The following is a 23,546-nucleotide window of genomic DNA, read 5'->3' on the forward strand; positions in this document are numbered from 1 at the left end:
ATAGACATAATATTAATTCAACAAGGTTGAATTGTAAGCATTGTAAATCAAAAAACAAAATGAATTTTGCCTCTTTCTGCTCTTCACTTTCTGTGATTCAGGTACTCACAGCCTCTTCATGAAGAAATTGCCCTTCACAAATATCTGAAGCACAGGAACATTGTTCAGTATTTGGGCTCGATTTCTGAGAACGGATACATCAAGATCTTCATGGAACAGGTGCCTGGAGGTACAATTCGGCACAACAGGGAATCTATTGCATTATCCTGAAGGATAAACACTGTTTATAAAGATCAATTCTTGTGACCTCTTGGTTAAAAGGCGGTCCCTCTAACCTTGGTCGTGTAGGTTTTCAAGATAAGCTGTTGGACATTACCTGTCTCCTTTCTCCAGGAAGCCTATCTGCATTGCTGCGGTCAAAATGGGGTCCTCTGAAGGAGGCCACGATCATCTTCTACACCAGACAGATACTGGAGGGGCTGCGGTACCTTCATGAGAACCAGATTGTCCACAGAGATATCAAGGTACTTGTAATCAAATAAAATACAGGACATTTTTTTTTAACACAGGCAAATATAGGGTAGCTTCAGTGCATCATCAGAGGGAATTCCTTGTGCAGCAACTCTTGGGTGGATTTCTATATGTTGTGTTGACTTTGGCCTGAGGGGTATTGCTTTTTCTCTTTTTAAGCATTTATTGTTTTATTTTCTTTTTCTGACAATATGCCTTGTAATTAAAAAATATTTGTCATGTCGTGATTTGTCACACCGTTTCTGCAACAAGAAAAAACATAAACTGATCTAGCACATTGGTATGTAACTCATGTCCCTCTCTGTTTTATTAAAACATTTGTAGATAATTACTAGATTTCATAAGCATCAGTGTATTATAGATTTACTAAACGTTTAACAATGTCCTGTCAGGTACTTCTATCTGCCTGAGGGATGTAGGAATCACCCTAGTTTTTCAAGTGTAATAATCAAGCTATCAAATGTCAAAATATTCAAAGTTCGCATCAAAGTTTTGAGAAGAGAAATCTTGACAATTAATTAAAAGCATTAGTAAAATGTGACCAAAAATGGAGCCCTGTGGCACTCCGTCACTGATTAAATAGCCTCAAATTTCCCTTACTTTGGTAGCAGCAAATAAAGAATCTTTCAAAGCATGTGAAAAGGTATGTAACACCTATGTAGAGTATATAAATCATATTTCTGTGTTGTTGCATGTCTTCCACAGGGTGACAATGTGTTGGTAAACACCTACAGTGGTGTCTTGAAGATCTCTGACTTTGGAACCTCAAAACGGCTGGCTGGAGTTAATCCCTGCACAGAAACATTTACAGGTAGCTCATGACACCTCTGGGGATGCGTTACTTATTTTCTGTTGCAGCATCCAATTGTTTTTTATTTCTACTGATTTTCATTGAATTACGAAAACATTGGTATGAAGAGCAGCAGCAAGATAGGTGATAGAAAACCAGAAACAAGCAAGACACTGCTGCATAAACCAATTAAATGTGTACTTTATATCCTAAAGGGATTTGTTGGAGGTGAAATATTGTTAAGCTGCTGGCTTTTAAAGATATTAAATCTCACATATGTGAGTGACAAACCACTGTTTCACAGGAAACATGGTATCTGTATGACAAATATTAAGTTATATAAAGAATAGAACATAAACTTTAACTCTGTTTTTACATTTGTAAACATGATAAAGTCAATGCTAGTGGAAGGAGCCTGGGAAAATTCCAGCTGTTCGGAAAATATTATATTATATTATTATAGATATGAGTAGCTTTTAAACAAAATAAGCATCAAAAGTTAATCAGAAATGGACAGAACAAAGCAAACTTCCCTTTAATCCTAAAACGTAAAAAGTGCGTGTAAAAATAAATCACATTCTTCAGGTATTTAATTTAAACTGGCAAATTGACTCTTACAGAATAAAAACTACATAGAAGAACCCAACCAGTCATGTGTAACAGACAGCAATTCAGTCTGCGATGCATAAATGGAGTCATTGAAATGCTGCTGTCTCATGCTATGAGAGTAAATATCAAATGGCCCTCCAAATGTCAAGAGCCACTATCAGCCTCTATGGAAACACTCAATCATACGAGCGCGTGTGGACATACACATTCATTGGCCATCTGGCCTCCTCCTGCAGCCACAGAGGTGTGTAATTAGATTAGCTAATCAAGCAAAGGCAGAAGGGTTTACCTTTCATTAGCAGGTCTGTTGGTCTGCTTATCTGTTTCTGCTGCTGGTCTCGCAAAGCTCTGGTGCTCTTTTTTTATGGCTGTTCCTCTAAATGTACTCTGAACTTTGGGATGCAAGGAGGCAAGGAGTCTTTTTTGTTATTATTTTGGGACATGAGTAATTCTAACTTCATGTTGCAGATAATAATATTCCTAATAAAATTAATTATGTGTTTTATTTCTCTTTACTTTTATAGCTTTTTTGGGCTACCAAAGAGATTTATGTGAAAATACTGTCACTTTAAAGATAGGTTACATAGAAATTATACAATCAGTATGTAATATAACCACCATTGATCAGAAAGTGATAATTAATTCATTTGCATTTCATGCACATCAAAACCATACAAGGAAAATAATGTATTTCTCTTGCCTGGAGGATATCAGTGAAGTAGTTTCTTGAGGAGAGTCCGTCTGATAGTCGAACCTCGGCTTCAAGAGGAGCAGTGTGGTTTTCGTCCGTGGGACACTGGACCAGCTCTATACCCTCTACAGGGTGCTCTAGGGTTCAAGGGAGTTTGCCCAACTGGTCCACATGTGTTTTGTGGACCTGGAGAAGGCATTCGACTGTGTCCCTCGTGATGCCCTGTGGGGGGTGCTCCAGGAGTATGGAATCAGGGGCCCTTTATTAGGGGCCATCTGGTCTCTGTAGAAGCGAAGCAGGAGTTTGGTCCGCAATGCCGGCACTAAGTCGGACCTGTTCCCGGTGCATGTTGGACTCCGGCAGGGCTGCCCTTTGTCACCGGTCCTGTTCATAACTTTTATGGACAGGATTTCTAGGTGGAGCCAAGGGCCTGAGGGGGTCTGGTTTGGGGACCAGAGGATTCGTCTCTTCTTTTTGCAGATGACATGGTCCTCCTGGCCCCTCTAGCCAAGACCTAAAGTATGCACTACAGCTGTTCACATGTCCAAGGCCATGGTTCTTGACCAGAAAAGGGTGGCTTGTCCTCTTCAGGTTGGAGGGGAGTTCCTGCCTCAAATGGAGGAGTTCAAGTATCTTGGGGTCTTGTTCACGAGTGAGGAGAAAATGGAGCGGGAGATCGACAGACGGATCGGTGCGGTTGCCGCAGTAATGGGGATGATGCGCTGGTCTGTTGTGGTGAAGAGAGAGCTGAGCCGAAAAGCAAAGCTCTCAATTTACCGGTCGGTCTACGTTCCTACCCTCTCCTATGGCGGTGACCTTTGGGTCATGACCAAAAGAACAAGATCCCGGATACAAGCGGCTGAAATGAGCTTCTTCTGTAGGGTGGCCGGGCACTCCCTTAGAGATAGGGTGAGGAGCTCGGCCATCCGGGAGGAGCTCAGAGTAGAGCTGCTTCTCCTCCACATCAAGAGGAGCCAGCTGAGGTGGCTCGGGCATCTATACCGGATGCCTCCTGGACACCTTCCTCAGGAGGTGTTCCAGGCACGTCCCACCGGGAGGAGGCCCAGGACACGGTCCAGGACACGCTGGAGGGACTATGTCTCTCGGCTGGCCTGGGAACGCCTTGGGCTTCCCCCGGAGGAGCTGGAGGAGGTGTCTGCTGAGTCTGCTGCCCCCGCGACGCGGTCCCGGATAAGCGGAAGACGACGAGTACGAGTTTCTTGTTTCGAATTTAATAGATCAAACATCTCTTGATGAGCAAGTAACAGTACGATTTGCCTAAGTAATAAATCAGTGTGACCTCCTGATCAGCAGTGTCTGCCCACCAGTACCTGTTCCGTCTCCATGGAAACAAACTGTTGAACTGGACGACAGGAGGCGGTAGTCATCACCATAAACATTACTGTTTTAACTTGGATATTACAGCAGTATCAGGTGTTGCAACATATGTAAACATTCCAGGTGATGATGTAAATTTAACTGTAACATTAAATGTTTTCTTGCCAATAATCGAACAATTATATTCCTTTATACTCTTAGACCTAGCTAAAACAACCTAAGCTAAAGCAAAACACAGCACACTGAAAAGCAATTACACTTATGGTTATAGTAATTTCTCTGTACAATATTCTGCACTAATATTTTAAGAAACTATGATAGTGTTTCTATTTGTTACAATTCGTCATGTAGCCTTAGTGCTAACTTGATTTTTCGCAGTTTAGATTAGGCTCATTCAAGATGATATTAATGACTCCAACTCCCTTCCATTCCTGAGATCCTGGGTATGACACACAACCTAGTTATTTATAGGCGAATGCACCTCCATTCATCCTTCTATCATCTTGAGCTTATCCAAGATCAGTTTTTAACTCTAGCTCTATGGCAACACACAGTCACCCTACACAGTAAACTTTACTATTCACTCATTATCCATTTCTCATAACCATAGGTGAAGGTTGGACTTTCAACAGACTGAAAGTGATTATTTGCTAACAGAACCACGTTTCTGCAAGGAGAAACAAACCCTTCCTCACTGTGACTACACCTTGAAATCTTGTCCCTGAACTTCCCAAACAGGATCAATGTTAAGATGCAGCTCTAGAGGAATTTGACCCGAAGTGGGAAAAAGCTAAATTTAATGCTGAGAATTAAAAGCTTCCATGGCACCCCTTACTCCTGCTGCGATCCCCCACAGAAAGCTTCAGGAACATAATAATGCTAATAATAAAACGTTGTTAAATAACTCTACATGAATAATGCAACATATCTGCATTTAAAAGTCTTTCATACAGATAGCTTGAAGCGAAATTGACAGAATTTCATCTGAATTATTCAAAGGATTTGTACATCATCTCTATGATCTCTGTGAGTTTGAAACAACCGCATCGATCAACAACAAAACTGTTCAGATTTAGACCTGAATTAAACCTCAGCTGTCCTGAAAGCAAATGAGCTCCTCCAACCCTTATATATGCCGTGGTGTACTACAGTTAAACGTTAATTTCATGATTTTTGTTGTAGGTACTCTGCAGTACATGGCTCCAGAAATCATTGACAAGGGTCCTCGAGGCTATGGGGCCCCAGCTGACATCTGGTCTCTAGGATGCACCATCATAGAAATGGCCACTGGAAAGCCTCCGTTTCACGAGCTCGGAGAACCTCAGGCAGCCATGTTTAAGGTAGGCACTCTGTGTAGTCACTGTCTTTGGGATGTTTTTAATTAGGTTACATATAACGTAAATCTTGTTTAAAACTGGCTTTCCCACATTACAGGTGGGAATGTTCAAAATCCACCCAGAGATTCCTGAATCTTTGTCGCTAGAAGCCAAGTCCTTCATTCTGCGCTGCTTTGAGCCCGATCCTAATAAGAGAGCCATCGCTGTAGACCTGCTCAGAGACAGTTTTCTCAGGCAAACCACGAAGGGCAAAAAAAGCAAGATCGCCTTCAAACCAACAGGTGGCGGACAATAAATAAACTGCTTACAGCTTCAGCCTGTACCATGTTAATTTTTTTGTGTTACTTTATGATTTACTTATATATTAGTTGGAAAATGAAGCATTGCAATACTTTAGAGCTGGCTGTGCTAAATGAAACACTTTGTCATTAGGTCACTTACAAAAGGTAGGTAGTGCTGATCTACTGCAACAATAAATACCTTTAGAAAAATAAATTAGGAGTCAATTTGATACATTTATACACCTTTATTTTAGTTTATGGTTCATTTTTATGCTAAGGTGAATCTCCTGCATGCTTACGTTTTCAGACTACATCCATAGTGTTTCCATTCCAGTGCATCAGCAGGGGGAAGCTGCCGGAAGCAGCAGCAGCGAGCACGGCTCAGTGAGTCCGGACTGCGACTCAAAACATGACATTTTCTTCCAGAGGAAGAAAACCTCTGGCTCTGAGAACTTTAAAACAACCAGCTCCAACTACCTAAGGTGAGGGCAGATTCAGTTTACATCACCTAAAGATGCCATAGATGCATTAGATACCAAATTACCTGTAAACATGTAAATATTGAAACCAATGAAAAGTTCTTTTGGCTCTCTGAATGTTTTTTTTATATTTGTAGCCTTCAGCTACTTTTTCACAGATTTTACAATAATTTCTTGTGCCTAACCATAATATCCATCACAGATCATATTGTGCTGTGTTTGCTTAAATAAAGTGGACAGGTGTAAAGCAACATGGGAAGGGTTGAAGCTGAATTCTATCAGATCACCAGCATTTAAAAATGTTTTGTAAAATTTGAAAGAAATCTGAACAAATGATGCAGTGTCCCTCAGCTGATTATGCACTCTACACCAGTGAGCCAAAACTCAAAGAAAAACATTCAAATGGTGTCAGAAAACCTTAGAAACTATTAACAAAACACGCTTTAGAAAATAAATTTTGACTATGTGACAGTAAAGGTAGAAATATCCCAATAATATGTGGTCTACTTTATTACATCCCAAAACGAGTGCCTCAAGGCTTTGTTTTAGGACCTCTTAACTTTATTTAAACAATGTGGGCCAGAACTTTACACCTTTATTCTGATTATATTGTTGTTGATATTACTTGAGATTATTTTTGTGATTATTTAATTTATTAATTTACTTAAATATATAGAGAAATAAACAGATTCAGAATAGTTTAGTACGTGGGTAAGAAGTAGTTTGGTTACAGGTATGAAATGAAAGGTGGTTGGAATGGCAAGAAAAATACAGGTACAGAGTGGTCAAATTCATCCAGAGCTGTGCAGTCACATAATACTTCAACAGAACTAGAATGGTTTACTTTGTCTTTCGAAGCTATTTTCAAAGAATACTGCTTTTCTGGAATTTTCTTAAGAATAAAGCCTATCTGTCTCAATGAGATTACCTGTATTTATAATGGCAAAAACTATAAGAAACTATAAGAAACTATAATAATAAAGATTTAAATAGCAAACCTCACAGGAATTCACCAGCTCCTCAGTAAATATTTGTGTGCATGTTTAGAGGCCAGGCGGACTTTTTGTGCTCTGCTGCCTTTTACAACAGCAATATAATGAATCCTGATTATTTTGTGATCCCTAGCTGGCGGCTGTGCACACACGTCATGTCTCATCCACAGTGACATGGATTGCATACATCACTTGCACATCCAGCCACGCTGAATTATGCTTCCCCTGCACTTCCCTAGGCACACACATTAGCCAGGAGAAGATTGCATCTACAAGTAAACTGAAACAGAGGGTCAGGCTGTTGTAAATCATTGGGGCAATTCTTCTTTTGCAGTGTCCCAGATGAGAGTTCAGCTTCAGAGGATCGGAGTGTCACCCCCTCACCTGAGGACAGGGACAGCGGTCTCTTCCTCCTAAAGAAGGACAGTGAGAGACGTGCTATTCTCTACAAGGTTCTTAATGATGACCAGGAGAAGGTCATCTCCAACTTAAAGGAAAACCACATCCAGGTCAGTGTTAGTATAAAACTAGTGAACAAACCACCTTATGGTTACAAAAAGTGAGTCTCTGAAAAACAAATGAGGATAAGAAGCCCTACAGAAAATTTACCTGAAAGCAAAAATACCTTAAGTCTAATCTAATAGGTACATTTCTTAGACTGTACTGAAGCTGTATAGCCATGACCTCAAGAGAATGCAAAATTGTCCTTAAACCCCTTCTGGCAGATGTATGCCATCAGTGTCAGTTGTTGCATATTCAACACATACCAAGGATCATCTTGGAAGCACTTTGACAAATAAATTGGGTGGAGTTATGCCTAATTATGCGTAATTTGACTATTTAGCATATCAAATATGTAAATTTACATATAGTGTTATATCTAATTCAAGCAGGAATCGAAAAAGTGCCTGAATTTATCTGTATCTATTTCCGTAATTTAAATACTATATTACAATAGTACACAGAGAAAGCATGTGATCATAGCAAAAGTGGATGAAACATACCGTTTAAATCTACTATAGTTGTAAAAGTAAAAAACATATATTTCTGCTATTTGAGAAAAACATATACACACGTGGTCATAAAAATATGCCCCTATATATAAATCATGTATGCATTTTCTCAATATAGCTGAATTACATACATATATACTACGGTATATGAATTATTAACATATGACATGTATGTACATAGCTGAATATGTTAAACATAAACCTTCATATTTATATATATTTATAAATATATAATGTCACTATTGTTAAACAGACGCATGATCGTCATTTGGACCAAGGTTTTCCTAGCATATAAAGATTGATTAAAATTACCCTTCTAAACTAACAACCTTTAAGCGGGTATTAAATATACTTTTCTGCATTAAAAATGTTTTTTATTTATTAGACAGAAATGTCTTGTTTCATTAGCTGTAAGTGAAAAATCATAATTAACAGAAATACAGGCCTTAAAACACCAGTACTTAAATAGTCTATATAATGTGTTTTACTTAGTGAATTGAATTACAGGTCCTTCTCAAAATATTAGCATATTGTGATAAAGTTCATTATTTTCCATAATGTCATGATGAAAATTTAACATTCCTATATTTTAGATTCATTGCACACTAACTGAAATATTTCAGGTCTTTTATTGTCTTAATACGGATGATTTTGGCATACAGCTCATGAAAACCCAAAATTCCTATCTCACAAAATTAGCATATTTCATCCGACCAATAAAAGAAAAGTGTTTTTAATACAAAAAACTTCAACCTTCAAATAATCATGTACAGTTATGCACTCAATACTTGGTCGGGAATCCTTTTGCAGAAATGACTGCTTCAATGCGGCGTGGCATGGAGGCAATCAGCCTGTGGCACTGCTGAGGTCTTATGGAGGCCCAGGATGCTTCGATAGCAGCCTTTAGCTCATCCAGAGTGTTGGGTCTTGAGTCTCTCAACGTTCTCTTCACAATATCCCACAGATTCTCTATGGGGTTCAGGTCAGGAGAGTTGGCAGACCAATTGAGCACAGTGATACCATGGTCAGTAAACCATTTACCAGTGGTTTTGGCACTGTGAGCAGGTGCCAGGTCGTGCTGAAAAATGAAATCTTCATCTCCATAAAGCTTTTCAGCAGATGGAAGCATGAAGTGCTCCAAAATCTCCTGATAGCTAGCTGCATTGACCCTGCCCTTGATAAAACACAGTGGACCAACACCAGCAGCTGACACGGCACCCCAGACCATCACTGACTGTGGGTACTTGACACTGGACTTCTGGCATTTTGGCATTTCCTTCTCCCCAGTCTTCCTCCAGACTCTGGCACCTTGATTTCCGAATGACATGCAGAATTTGCTTTCATCCGAAAAAAGTACTTTGGACCACTGAGCAACAGTCCAGTGCTGCTTCTCTGTAGCCCAGGTCAGGCGCTTCTGCTGCTGTTTCTGGTTCAAAAGTGGCTTGACCTGGGGAATGCGGCACCTGTAGCCCATTTCCTGCACACGCCTGTGCACGGTGGCTCTGGAGGTTTCTACTCCAGACTCAGTCCACTGCTTCCGCAGGTCCCCCAAGGTCTGGAATCGGCCCTTCTCCACTATCTTCCTCAGGATCCGGTCACCTCTTCTCGTTGTGCAGCGTTTTCTGCCACACTTTTTCCTTCCCACAGACTTCCCACTGAGGTGCTTGATACAGCACTCTGGGAACAGCCTATTCGTTCAGAAATGTCTTTCTGTGTCTTACCCTCTTGCTTGAGGGTGTCAATAGTGGCCTTCTGGACAGCAGTCAGGTCGGCAGTCTTACCCATGATTGGGGTTTTGAGTGATGAACCAGGCTGGGAGTTTTAAAGGCCTCAGGAATCCTTTGCAGGTGTTTAGAGTTAACTCGTTGATTCAGATGATTAGGTTCATAGCTCGTTTAGAGACCCTTTTAATGATATGCTAATTTTGTGAGAGAATTTTGGGTTTTCATGAGCTGTATGCCAAAATAATCCGTATTAAGACAATAAAAGACCTGAAATATTTCAGTTAGTGTGCAATGAATCTAAAATATATGAATGTTAAATTTTCATCATGACATTATGAAAAATAATGAACTTTATCACAATATGCTAATATTTTGAGAAGGACCTGTAGTGAAATAATTAAACTTCTCAGCAATAACCTAATTTATTGAATATGACTATATATAAACTGAAAATAAGGTAGGTCCAAGAAAGGATCCTTGAGGCACACCACAGGTGACAGAGAGAGGTTGTGAAATGACAAGGTCTGAATTTAGATAATGGGTTCTATCTGAAAGGTAACTAGTGAACCAACCGAGTGAGTTATTATATGTTCCAACATCAGCTAGTTTGTTTGAGAGAATAGAATGATCAACTGTATCAAACGCTTAACCAGGTCTATAAAAATTGCTGCACTGGATTTTTATTATCGAAAGCAGAGGCCATGTCATCAGGTCTACAGCTTGACTGAGTAGCACAGAGAATGTTAATTTGGTAAAGGGAATCTGTAAGTTGTTTATTTACAATTATATTATTTTGTTTTCCAAGCCAATGTTATTTCATCTGTTTCAAAGGACAGATTCATTAAGTCCTTTATCGGTGATGGTATGAAAGACACAGCAAACCTGATACAGAAAGGTTCCAGTTCATCAGACCCGGATTGCTTTTTTGGACTAAGCCTTAGCAGCTTTTCTGGGCTGGCTGTAGGTTAAAATCATATGTATTAGGACCAAAAGCAGAAGTAGAGTCCAGTTGTGTATTTTAATGATGAGGAATGACAGAATTTGCAGATTCATAAAAGAAGCCAGATTTTATGATATGTTCACTGAAAAAAATTGTCATTTGTTCCTTGTTTTTAACTTGCATATACTTCTCCAGCTAATGAGTCTTTTCTTAAACTCAGGATTGTCTTTCGAAGTAGTAAACCCCTAAATTACCATGTTCTGTTTGCTGTGAATGAAAATGTATCCCTTTCAGATTTTTTCTTAAACTATGGTCATAAACATTATTAAGAAAATACAAAATTTATGACGAGGCTTTCACCTCTTTGTTGACCCACAGAAAGGACTACATTTTGTATACAAAGAAATAGAAAGTGAGAAGCATGGAAAAAAGAATTTAGCTTTTTCCTAAACAACCAGTAGGGTGCGCCACAGTTGTTTTTAAGAATGCAAGCACATTGCCAAAAATTAGAATGCCGTGAAAAAGTTTTATATTTTTGGTCACTAATTTCAGAAAGTGAAACAGGTACATTATATAGATTTATTACACACAGAGTGAAAACATTCAAGGCTATTTCTGTAGTTTTGATGAATATTGCTTAAAGATAAAGAAAAGCCTAAATTCAGTGTCTTATACAATTGTAATTTTGTTAAAAGTACTGGAAACTGGAAAATACTGGAAACTCATAGTGTCACACCCTAATCAGCTAATTAACTCAAAACAACTGCTCAGGGTTCCTACGGCTCTAAATGGTCTCAGTCTGGGTCAGTGAGGATTTAGGGTGCCATGTCATCTGCTGGTGTTTTTCACTGTGTTTTCTAAAGTCTACAGTCAATGCAGACATCTACCAGGAAAATATTAGATTACCTAATGCTTGCTTCTGCTGACAAGCTTTATGGAGATGCTGACTTCATTTTTCAGCAGGACTTGGTACCAGACCCACACTGCCGAAGGTACTAAAAGCTGGTTCAGTGACCATGGCGTTACTGTGCTTGATTTGCCAGCAAACTGGCCTGACCTGAACCCCATAGAGAATCTATGAAGTATTGTCAAGAGCAACATGAGACACCGGAATCAACAATGCAACCTGGGCCTTCTGTCAGGAACAGCTCTTCGAGTGGACCCAGATGCAGACAGGCAGGAGCAGATCAGTGAAAGTAAAAAGGTTTATTAAATAAACAAAAACTTACACGCAGGCAGGTGGAAGCAGTTGCAGGCAGGAATATGGATTAGCTTGGCTTGGCAAGGTAAACAGGCGTGGACATGAAACTGTCATTGCCAGCAGGGCAGAACAGAACAGAACAGACCAAAATAAACCAGCAAGGAGTAACCTGAACAGGGGGTATATATGGGGCATGGCACAGGGGAAGCTAGGAGACTGACTGGCAAAACGGAGGTGGACTGAATGAAACTGATTGCTGTGGCAGAGGCAGAGACTGAAAACAAAAACATAGCCGGAACTAAACAGGAACTAAACAGGAATACCAGGACACAATGAAACCTAAGGAACATCTTACATATATAACAAAACATAACGTAAAATGCACTATGAACAGAATTCAAGAATCATAATAAACCAAGCCTATGGAAGGACTAAGGCATTACCTGGAAAACATAATGATCAAAAGCAAGACCCAAAACACAACTTGGAGAACATCATCATATTCAGAGAAAAACCCAAAACAAAAGCTCAAACAGCCTCAAATCATGATGCTTCGATTACACCTCAGCAGAACCCCAGGCCAATCGGCTCAACGCCACGCAGCATTGATGAAGTAATTCATTCAAAAGGAGCCCCAACCAAGTATTGATTGAATAGAAATAAACATACTTTTAGAAGCTTGACATTTCTGTTTAAAATATCATTTTTTATTAATCTTATTTAATATTTCATTTTTCTGAAACACTCAATTTTGATTTTTTATTATTTGTAAGCCGTAACCATTAACAATACAAAAATAAAGGCTTAAAATCTTTCACTCTGTGTAGTAAATATATATAATGTGAGTTTAACTTTCTGAAATTTACTTTTTACATTTTTTTTCACAATAGGTCTTTGAGATGTACTTGTACTCCTATCTGGCCCATTTATTCACATAGATCTATGCTTTACTGTGATGTTTCATAGTAAGTAATTAGCTTTAATGCATTTGTCGATGTAAACTTGAGATTTCAGGGCAGCGAGGAGCTCCTGCTTTCTGTGGAACACATCAAGCAGATCATCTTCATCCTCCGGGACTTTATTCACTCTCCGGAAAGACGGGTCATGGCGGCCACCATCTCCAAGCTCAAACTCGATCTGGACTTTGACTCTAACTCAATCAACCAGATCCAGCTGGTGCTTTTTGGCTTTCAGGACTCGGTCAGAACAAACACACTCACTGGGATTTGCATCAAACATGCTAAGACCATAAAAAAAAAACACTTGGCAGTAATTAATATTACATTTTAGAAAACATGTGAGTAGCAACAGAAACCAAAATATTACGAAGATTGGTATTGTAGCCAGATGCGACACTTGAGCAGCTGATAAGAACTGCTCAATGTGGAATTATTTGGAATTGTTCTGGATTCTGGTCAAATCTACCAAAAATGTTTGATAAATGTCAAAAACAGCCTTTGCTGACTTAAATATAGGTTTAATTGCATTTTAAGTTAAATGGATAAGACCCTAATACTGGGTTTTTATTGGTTTGAACATTTCAGAAATGTAAATATCGTTGAAAGTGAGACTAGAAATTAGCCCTAATTTTTAGTTTATATTTAACACTATATTGAAAGAGGAGTAACTAAGTATCATCTCTAACATTCTCAGGTGAACAAGGTCCTACGTAATCATCACATTAAACCTCACTGGATGTTTGCCATGGATAACATAATCCGCCGAGCGGTGCAGGCTGCCATCACCATCCTCATTCCAGGTGGGAGAATTGAAACTGCTGCAGCCCCAGCAGAAGAAGAAGAAGATAAATGAAAGTCCCACAGTAGCTTACAGTAGGGTTGGACCATTTAAAGGACAATAAAAAAGATATAAAAAGGTGTAGTACAGGGTATAATATATAACTACAGTATACTGTATACAGTATACATTTCAGTAATCATATGACTTTACAAATACACCCAATGGTTTAAGTACAGGTCCTTCTCAAAATATTAGCATATTGTGATAAAGTTCATTATTTTCCATAATGTCATGATGAAAATTTAACATTCATATATTTTAGATTCATTGCACACTAACTGAAATATTTCAGGTCTTTTATTGTCTTAATAGGGATGATTTTGGCATACAGCTCATGAAAACCCAAAATTCCTATCTCACAAAATTAGCATATCATTAAAAGGGTCTCTAAACGAGCTATGAACCTAATCATCTGAATCAACGAGTTAACTCTAAACACCTGCAAAAGATTCCTGAGGCCTTTAAAACTCCCAGCCTGGTTCATCACTCAAAACCCCAATCATGGGTAAGACTGCCGACCTGACTGCTGTCCAGAAGGCCACTATTGACACCCTCAAGCAAGAGGGTAAGACACAGAAAGAAATTTCTGAACAAATAGGCTTTTCCCAGAGTGCTGTATCAAGGCACCTCAGTGGGAAGTCTGTGGGAAGGAAAAAGTGTGGCAGAAAACGCTGCACAACGAGAAGAGGTGACCGGACCCTGAGGAAGATTGTGGAGAAGGGCCGATTCCACACCTTGGGGGACCTGCGGAAGCAGTGGACTGAGTCTGGAGTACAAACATCCAGAGCCACCGTGCACAGGCGTGTGCAGGAAATGGGCTACAGGTGCCGCATTCCCCAGGTCAAGCCACTTTTGAACCAGAAACAGCGGCAGAAGCGCCTGACCTGGGCTACAGAGAAGCAGCACTGGACTGTTGCTCAGTGGTCCAAAGTACTTTTTTCGGATGAAAGCAAATTCTGCATGTCATTCGGAAATCAAGGTGCCAGAGTCTGGAGGAAGACTGGGGAGAAGGAAATGCCAAAATGCCAGAAGTCCAGTGTCAAGTACCCACAGTCAGTGATGGTCTGGGGTGCCGTGTCAGCTGCTGGTGTTGGTCCACTGTGTTTTATCAAGGGCAGGGTCAATGCAGCTAGCTATCAGGAGATTTTGGAGCACTTCATGCTTCCATCTGCTGAAAAGCTTTATGGAGATGAAGATTTCATTTTTCAGCACGACCTGGCACCTGCTCACAGTGCCAAAACCACTGGTAAATGGTTTACTGACCATGGTATCACTCTGCTCAATTGGCCTGCCAACTCTCCTGACCTGAACCCCATAGAGAATCTGTGGGATATTATGAAGAGAACGTTGAGAGACTCAAGACCCAACGCTCTGGATGAGCTAAAGGCCGCTATCGAAGCATCCTGGGCCTCCATAAGACCTCAGCAGTGCCACAGGCTGATTGCCTCCATGCCACGCCGCATTGAAGCAGTCATTTCTGCAAAAGGATTCCCGACCAGGTATTGAGTGCATAACTGTACATGATTATTTGAAGGTTGACGTTTTTTGTATTAAAAACACTTTTCTTTTATTGGTCGGATGAAATATGCTAATTTTGTGAGATAGGAATTTTGGGTTTTCATGAGCTGTATGCCAAAATCATTCGTATTAAGACAATAAAAGACCTGATCTTTTTTTCAAAATCTCTTGCTTTTTATTTAATGTTGTTTATGCAACTTTGGCTAATAATAACCACCAAAATAAATGCACTACTATTGTGCCTACTATTTGCTAAATGCTTACGTTGTGTATGCCAATGTTTGCATTTCTGGTTTAAGAAGTTTCTATCTTTAAACTCAAACTGCAGCTGAACTAATGTTCTCTGTAAAGAATAATTCTTTCTTTTATCGTCTCAGCAAAAAGTACCATGCCCTTGTTTTCATTTCTGCCATATTTTGAGGATTAGACCAGACATTTTTCAGTTGAAAAAAATAATAAACAAAAGCTACGTTGTCACTGAAACGCAAAACTCACTGAAACAATATTTGCTCAGATTGCTAAAGAACAAGTTCTGAAATGTTACATGATTCATCAAACTAAGATTACTCCACTGCTGCTAAAATACTGTTATAAAACCTACATATCTCACACAGCCCTATCATGGTGTATAATTCTACTTGAATATGACTAAAATGGCTGGTTTTAACCTCCAGAGCTGCAGACCCATTTTGGACCAGCCTCAGAGTGTGAGGGGGCAGAGAAAGATGATGAGGCGGATGAAGAGGAAGCAGAGTTCGGTCCTGTTTTAGCTTCAAACTCAGATGACCCAGGAATCACGCCCAAACCTGTCTTCAGTGGCACCAGCACAGTGAATTCCTTCCACACCCAGGAGCATCAGCGCTCACATGCCCCCCTGGGAGCCCAGCTGGGGCAACTCAAGCAGGAGACAAACAGGTATGGACAAAATAACCAGTATCGGCTTTTACCTTATGGTTAAGGTCAGGTGGAAACTATTTACTGCTCGGTGAATCAGCAGAGCAAAACTTCCATGGATCATTTCAAACCAGTAAAATGAGATTATCAATTAATCACTTACCTAATGCCGGACATGAATGTCACACTTAAATAACAAACACACCCAAAAACAACACCCATGAATGTATGAAAGGTCTGTGTCATGTTTATTTATGTTTTAAACTCTAACTTATCGCATTGAAAAATATTTTATAACAATTGATTCTAAAAAGATTTAGGATTCTTTCACAGGTGCCGCCAATACTAAAACAAAAAGCAAGTGCCTTAAAAAAGTGATGAGTGATAAAAAAATGTCTACAGATTATTTAAAACAGTGTTTTTCTCAGTAAATGCTGTATATATTTGTAATGGAGGTATTCACGCTGAATATTTATAAGAAATTCAGGTGAAATACATACAAAGAAGTAAAAACAAATGAGCCTGCAGACTATTGTTTAAGATGGAATGACACAGGGAATAAGTATTGAACGTGCTGAGATTTGAGTAATGGTAAAGTGAAAAGCCATCTGTATGGAAAATTAAGTTGCATGCATTACTCAGGTGTGATTTTTACCCATTTTTTCACAGAAACTATCCTGAAACTCTGATGGTTCTGGGAGCCTGTGACCTTCAGTTCTTTCCATAGAAATTGAATTGATTGATTAAAGTTGAGGGATTGACTGGGCCATTCTAGGCACTTTATTTCCTTTTACTTCAACTAATTAAGAAGTTTTCTGGCTGTGTGTTTAAGATCATCTTCTTGCCTGAAACTCCAGACTTGTTTCATCTTTAGATTTTTATCAACTGCATTTCTCCATTTCTTCTGTTATATGACGTCTGCCAGTAGTACCCTATGCTGAAAACAGCACCACACCATCATTTCATTTTCTCACCTCAAAACATCACCGTTGGTCATGTTTCTCCTCATAAAGTGGTGTGTGCAGTGACATAGAAATAGTTTAATATTGATCTCATCTGACTAAACTGTGTTTTTCCCAGCATGCAATTGCCTTTTCCAAATATTTTCCTGCAAATTTTAAATAAGCTTCCACATGATTTCCTTTGGCAGTGGATTCTAGTGCAGTGACCGTGTGTAAAGGCCATTTTTTAAGGTGTATAACTTATTGTTTATGTGGCTAAAAAAGATTTTGCTCATTTCATTTATTTCTGAAGCTCTTTGAAACTGGTGCTCGGCTGTTTGATACCTCGGATGGTTCTTTTAGCCCCAACGGCGCTCACTGGAACATTCAGAAACTTACAAACACATCTGTAACCATTGTCATCATTTTTAGCAGTGGGACTTATTTTTGACAGATTTTTGACAGTTGCTGGTCTCAAAATCAAAACAGTTTGCAAAGCGGTTGAAGTTAAGATTAGAGAAGGCCATAGTGGAGAACACTTCAGAACCAACTGAACAGCTGTAAAATGTCGAGAAGTCCTAAATCATTCAGTCATGGTAAAAAGAAAGTACATCCTCCTTCAATTTTAGGATTTTATGCACCTGCAGGTTCCAAAACTATAGTATACATAATTATTCATGAGTTCTTAGTCTGTCATATCATTGTAAAGGAATTTTGCCCACCTATCATTGCTAAAATGACCCAGTGTGGACTAATCTTCATCTGACCGTACATCTCTACTTTGGTCTCACTTGTTTAAAGGACCTTATTCCAGGTATCTCGTGGTTCATTCAGATAAAACTAAGTCGTGCTGCTGCATTCTTTTTAGAAAGAAGAGGCATTCCCCTGGCAGTCCATCTAAACATGATAAACTAGTTTACTCTATCTTTAATCGTGATGTTGTAAACATTATTTCTTAAAATGCTGAGGACTGGTGTTTACATGTTTAAATGATATGGCCTGGTTCTGATGCATATGTTTTGTGTTTTTTTACATTCGGTCTTAGTGTTTTACTCTTGGCTGTGCAATCAATTGCCTCTAGAGGATAACAAAGATACTTGAACTGAACTGGAGAGTCTGAGCTGAGAGTTTGTCACAGTTTCTCTCAGCATCGCAGAGTTTGACCCTGGGGTAAATTTCCTAAGGACGTTTGGCAGCATTTTTTTACTTATGAATAATCTGTCTCACTGTAGAATGAAGGAATATGGAAATGGTCAAATAACCTTTCCCACATTGATGCACAGCAACAGTTGGTAATTGTATTGCGCACTTATGTAATCCAGAGCAACAAACTGCCAAAGCTGCTTTTGTGGATATTTGTACACTTTAGGTTAGACTTAAATAATTTTAGAGCCTTGTGATATAAATGTTAAATTTAAATCATAAGAGTCTTAAAAAGTCTCAAAAACTCTTAAAATGAACTCTTTAAAGCTTGAAGGACAAACTCAAATTGCATATAGCAATCACAAGAACTATAAGAAACATAAAATCTGTTATGTTTTCTTTGGCCTTTTAGCCCATTTATATTTTCAAACTTTTGGCTGTATGTGTAGGGTTGTTGTCCTGCTCGATGGTGAACCTTCACCTTATTCTTAAGTCTTTTGCTACCTCTGCCAGGTTTTCTCCCAGGATGGTCCTTTATTTAGCTCTATTGATTGTTCCATCAACTCTGTACAGCTACCCTTTTCCTGCAGAAGAAGGTGTCTGCAACTCATGATGCTGCCAACAACATTTTTTACCATAAGGAGAATATGTTTATGCTGATGTGCATATAGGGTTTTGCATGTAGGCACAAATTTCTGTTCGGGTCTTATTTGACCAGAGGTCCTTCTTCCACCTGTTTGCCATGTTCCCTACATGGCTTTTGGAAAACTGCAAACTTGGACTTCTTAAGGCTTTCTTTCAACAATGACCTTCTCTTTGTTACTCCTTCAATATATTCAATATTTGTGTAGTTTATGACTAATAGTTGACATGTCTACAGATTCTTAACTTGAGCTATGAATCTCTGCAGCTCCTCCAGAGTTATCATGGGTATCTTGGCTGTGTATATGATTAATGCCCTCCTTTCAAACACTTTTTTGAAGTTTGTGTGTTAAAAAACTCAAAAACCCTGTCATTAATCTTTCACTTCAATGATGAAGTGTTTTGTGTAAGTCTATCATGTAAAATCCCAATAAAATGCAAAGAAACTTGTTGGAGTATCATGATAATATATGAAAAAGTTAAAAGGTTTTACATACATTTCCGAGGCACTGCACATACACCACATTGCCAAAAATCCCACACGTACTGTATGAACGTCCCATTTTCAACCCATAGTGTTTAATACCATGTCGGCCCACCTTTTTGAGCTTAAACAGCTTCATCTGTTCTGGCAAGGCTTTCCAAAAGCATTAGGAGTGTGTTTATGGGATCTTTTGACCATTCCTCAACAAACACATTTGTGAGGTCAGACACTGATGTTGGGCGACAAGGCATGGTTCGCTGTCTCTGCTCTAATTAAACCCAAAGGTGTTTTCTGGAGTTGAGGTAAGAACTCTGTGCAAACCAGTCAAGTTCTTCCACAACACACGTCTTTATGGACCTTGCTTTATGCCCCTTGATCATTCATGTTGGAACAGGAATCTCCAAACTGCTCTTACAAAGGTGGAGGCATGATATTTTTGAAAAAGTCATGGCATGCTGAAGCATTAACAGTCTCTTTAAGTGAAAGTAAGGGCCTGAGCCCAATTTCTGGAAAGCAGCCCACACCGTACTAACTCATTTTCCTGGCAACCGGCATACCAGGATTCGTCCATTGAACTGGCAGACAGAGAGACCTAATTTGTCACTTCAGAGAACATGTCTGTACTGCTCTAGAGCACAGCTAGCATATGATTTACTCCCTGTATCTGACACTTTACATTCCACCTGGTGATGTAAGGCTTGAATGGAGCTGCTCGGCCACCGAAACCCATTACATAGATCTCTCTATGCTCTGTTGTTAATTTTATACACTTGTAGCCATGGGCCTTATTGGAACACCTGAATGCAATAGTTTTGAAGGGTGGGCAAATGCTTTCTGCAGTAGAGGTTATATGTGTGACTATTTGCTAATATATCAGCATAGTAAATCACATATTTATGGCAGTGGAAATTAAAATAAATAAAAATCACTGCTTATGTTTATCTAGAGCAACCCTATTCATTACCCCTTTCTGTTTAGGGAAAACCTGGGCCTGGAGCAAATTTTGCTTAAACTATGCCCAAAATGTTTGGTTAAATGAAAATCAATAGAAGAGATGAGCTTAAAAATGTCTTGTAAAGAAAGTACATCAGATAATTTAGTAACTGAGGACATCATTTACAAAACCTTCAGACTGAGCAAAACAAAGTGGCAGAACTTGAATGAAATGTTTGGAGGATGGATCCTTCTTGCTTTGGTGATACTCATACTTTTCATGCACATCCATCATCTATCAAATAAATATCTAAAAAAAAGCAACTTATTTACATTCCTTTCTGCATTCAGTATTATTACATCCACCTTATTGTTACGCTACATGCAACGAAAAACCTCCAAAGCTGATGACCTTGTTGCACTCAGGTAATTGATAAGAAGATATTGCAGAGCTGTGATGTTGTGTATTTTTCTGATTTAGAGGACTGCATTTTCTTGACGACATTCTAAAAGAGAAATGTGCTGTCCCTTTTGAAATAAAAGACCTAATCCTGTTTTTGCATGAATGCATGAGCGTGTGGTTTCAGGTCATTTTCAAGGTCTGTTCTGTAAGCCTATCAGTGGAGAAACTCATTGTAACATAGATGTGCGACATAAGGAAGTTAAAATGCAACCGTTTTGTTTTTTTGTTTTTTTTTATGCAGCAGGTCTCAGGTTGCAGCTTTATTTCTGTTGGCATATTCCATTCTATTTCAAGTCACTATTTTGTGAAGGAAGAGTATAACAATAATTTCTAAAGTAACATTCTTCCTGACGTAACGAACATTGCGTGACTTTCACACAGACCGCCCTTTTCTTCGCTGAACGGAAACTTTGGTGTTTGTCCCACCCTGTTTCTCCTGAAAAATTATTTGCACCATCATCTCCTCAGGAAAAACTACAGTTGTTGGCACAACTTTGTCTTTGTCCAAGGTGCACATAGAATACAAAATAAGCATTGTAAAAAAAACGTTTTGCTTTTGACCCAGCATGAGAGAACTCCTTTTATTTATAATGTCTTTTTTGCACCTACTTGTATTTGTGTTCTAATGCTTTTGCTTTAAAGTGCTTATATATAAAGTTGACTTGGCTAGTTCGCTTAAACTTGATATTTCCATAACAGACAGAAAGAATTAGTCCATGTTCATCTCCACCTGACTTTCAGTTAACAAAGCATAGCATATATTCTATGAATGTGTTATTTTGGTGATACATTAATATGGCTGATCAGAATGTGGACTTGATGTTGGTGCAGGTTGCTGGAGGAGCTACTGCAGAAAGAGAAAGAGTACCAGCATGTCCTGAAGGCCACGCTGCAGCAGAGGACTCACGACTTGGAGCTGATCCGAGTCAGACACAGACCACCAGGTGAAAATGATGACTGTCTGTTTAATAGTTCAGATGGCTCTTTCCTGCATATTTGTTGTTATTACATCTTGTGTTTGCACAGGATGAGTTAAAATCTGCTTACAATGTATCTAAATATGTTGGTTTACCCGTAGCTGTAATATCAAAGATATCAACCTGTGCTTTTGTTCCGGTTTTGCCTTTTTGCTCTTTTCACATGATGTGCAGATTTAATTTGTGAATCTTATAAACTTTCAGTTTTTGTTCTGTAAAAAACAAACAAACATGCAAAGCAAGAGGAACAATGTGATTGAAGTCATTTACATGTAGAGTAATGCTGGACATGTGTCTGTTGTTCATTGGGAATCATGTCTAGACAGACTTGGGAATGGCAACAATCTGACAAAACAACTGAAGATCTGTAATAAACTAGGTCTGGGTGTGACTGATAGAGCCGGTTCTGTGAATGAAGGCCTGTGATAACAAGACTAAAAGAGTGGAACCAGGAAACAAAGAAGACAAGCAAGATAAGAACCTCCAGAAATAAAAGCAGAAATTATTACCCAAAGTGAGGGGATTCAAGCAATTCAGAAAAAAAAAACAAAAACAAAAAAAAACGACATGTAATAACAGAACCCCCCCTAAAAGGGAGGGGCTTCAAGCACAAAACAAAGACATCTAAATACCACTGTTGTTGGAATTTGAAGAGAAATGAAGAGGTATGAATGTAAAGTACCCTTTTATTATAGTTGAAGTAAATGATGTGTGCTTTATGCTTCAGACATTTCACCTCCCTCCATCCTTCACGTCCCAGCAGACCATGAGCCAGACAAGCGGCTCACTGATTGGCTGAAAGAGCACGGGGCGGACCCAGACACTATAGACAAGGTTAATTATTTGTAGTAATATTTAAAGCTGTATCTTTCTTTTGCTCCCTTATTATAAAGTCTGATTGTAAATGAACCATTTTATTATTTATGTTGCAGTTTTTGATGGAGGAGTACACTCTGATTGACATTCTGACTGAAGTCAGCAAAGATGACCTTCGCTCTCTTCGTCTACGGTATTCACAAATCTTTGTTTTCTTTCCAAATATTTGGTTTTCTTGACTTTTTGTGTTGACAGTTCAGACATTTTCAGTCTTAAAGCTTGACATTTATCTTTGGGATTGGATTAGATAAGGTTATTTTATTGATTTAAGTTTACTCGTTTTTCTGGAATGAGTATGTAGAAAGACTTTGAAATATCTAAAAAAAAAACAGTGTTTTTAAACACAAATGCATGCCAGGCTACAAAATTCTGAACTATTTTCAAATTTTCCTTCTACTTTACAATAATACACCACTTTATGATGGTCTATCAAATAAAAACCCATGGCAGACCTCTTCCCCACCCATTTTTCTTTTTAAATGTACACTACAACAACACACATCAACACTACATTTGAGCGGGCGGAGGTAGGCTTGGGATCTTTTCCCACCCTCGTTTGCTGTTTGATGTGTGGGGTCGGAGGCCGGGAGAGGGAGCGGGCATTCTGATCGGGATCTGGGCTGGGGTTGAGATTCGGGTCTTGGGGGTTGTCTGGTGCTGGGGCTGGCTCTTCGGCCCTCTCGGGATCGTTTGGATTGCCTTGGATCTCGGTCCCTGGCTTCGGTGCCCGGTCCGTCGGTTGGGGACGCGTCGGGCTCCGGCAAGGGGGTCTTTGCCGGGCGGTGTGCAGTGTTGATTGAGATATGGTTTCGCTTTGATGGAGGGGCTGGCCAGCTTGCTTGGTGCGGTGGGGTGTGCTGTGTGGGAGGGTGGGTGGCCGGCATCCTGGGGCTCCTCCGGGGTTTGGGTGTGGGGTTGGCAGGGTGCCTGGTCCTTGGCATGCTGTGGT

The 23,546-nt window shown here is 39.4% G+C and overlaps 1 protein-coding gene across 2 annotated transcripts in view; it reads left to right on the plus strand.

Annotated features, from left to right (window-relative positions):
* map3k15 (mitogen-activated protein kinase kinase kinase 15) overlaps positions 1 to 23,546 on the plus strand; it is a 53,805-nt gene that overhangs the window by 25,018 nt on the left and 5,241 nt on the right. For both annotated transcript variants that reach the window (XM_047349809.1, XM_047349810.1), the window contains 13 exons: positions 102 to 229; positions 394 to 524; positions 1,237 to 1,342; positions 5,142 to 5,299; positions 5,394 to 5,577; positions 5,885 to 6,059; positions 7,383 to 7,557; positions 12,941 to 13,126; positions 13,580 to 13,685; positions 15,919 to 16,159; positions 21,576 to 21,688; positions 22,449 to 22,555; positions 22,654 to 22,730. In XM_047349809.1, coding sequence (XP_047205765.1) covers positions 102 to 229; positions 394 to 524; positions 1,237 to 1,342; positions 5,142 to 5,299; positions 5,394 to 5,577; positions 5,885 to 6,059; positions 7,383 to 7,557; positions 12,941 to 13,126; positions 13,580 to 13,685; positions 15,919 to 16,159; positions 21,576 to 21,688; positions 22,449 to 22,555; positions 22,654 to 22,730 — 1,887 coding nt within the window. The remainder of the gene's footprint in view (positions 1 to 101; positions 230 to 393; positions 525 to 1,236; positions 1,343 to 5,141; positions 5,300 to 5,393; positions 5,578 to 5,884; positions 6,060 to 7,382; positions 7,558 to 12,940; positions 13,127 to 13,579; positions 13,686 to 15,918; positions 16,160 to 21,575; positions 21,689 to 22,448; positions 22,556 to 22,653; positions 22,731 to 23,546) is intronic.

The sequence above is a fragment of the Girardinichthys multiradiatus genome, chromosome 21, assembly GCF_021462225.1.
Source record: "Girardinichthys multiradiatus isolate DD_20200921_A chromosome 21, DD_fGirMul_XY1, whole genome shotgun sequence".
Taxonomy (NCBI): domain Eukaryota; kingdom Metazoa; phylum Chordata; class Actinopteri; order Cyprinodontiformes; family Goodeidae; genus Girardinichthys; species Girardinichthys multiradiatus.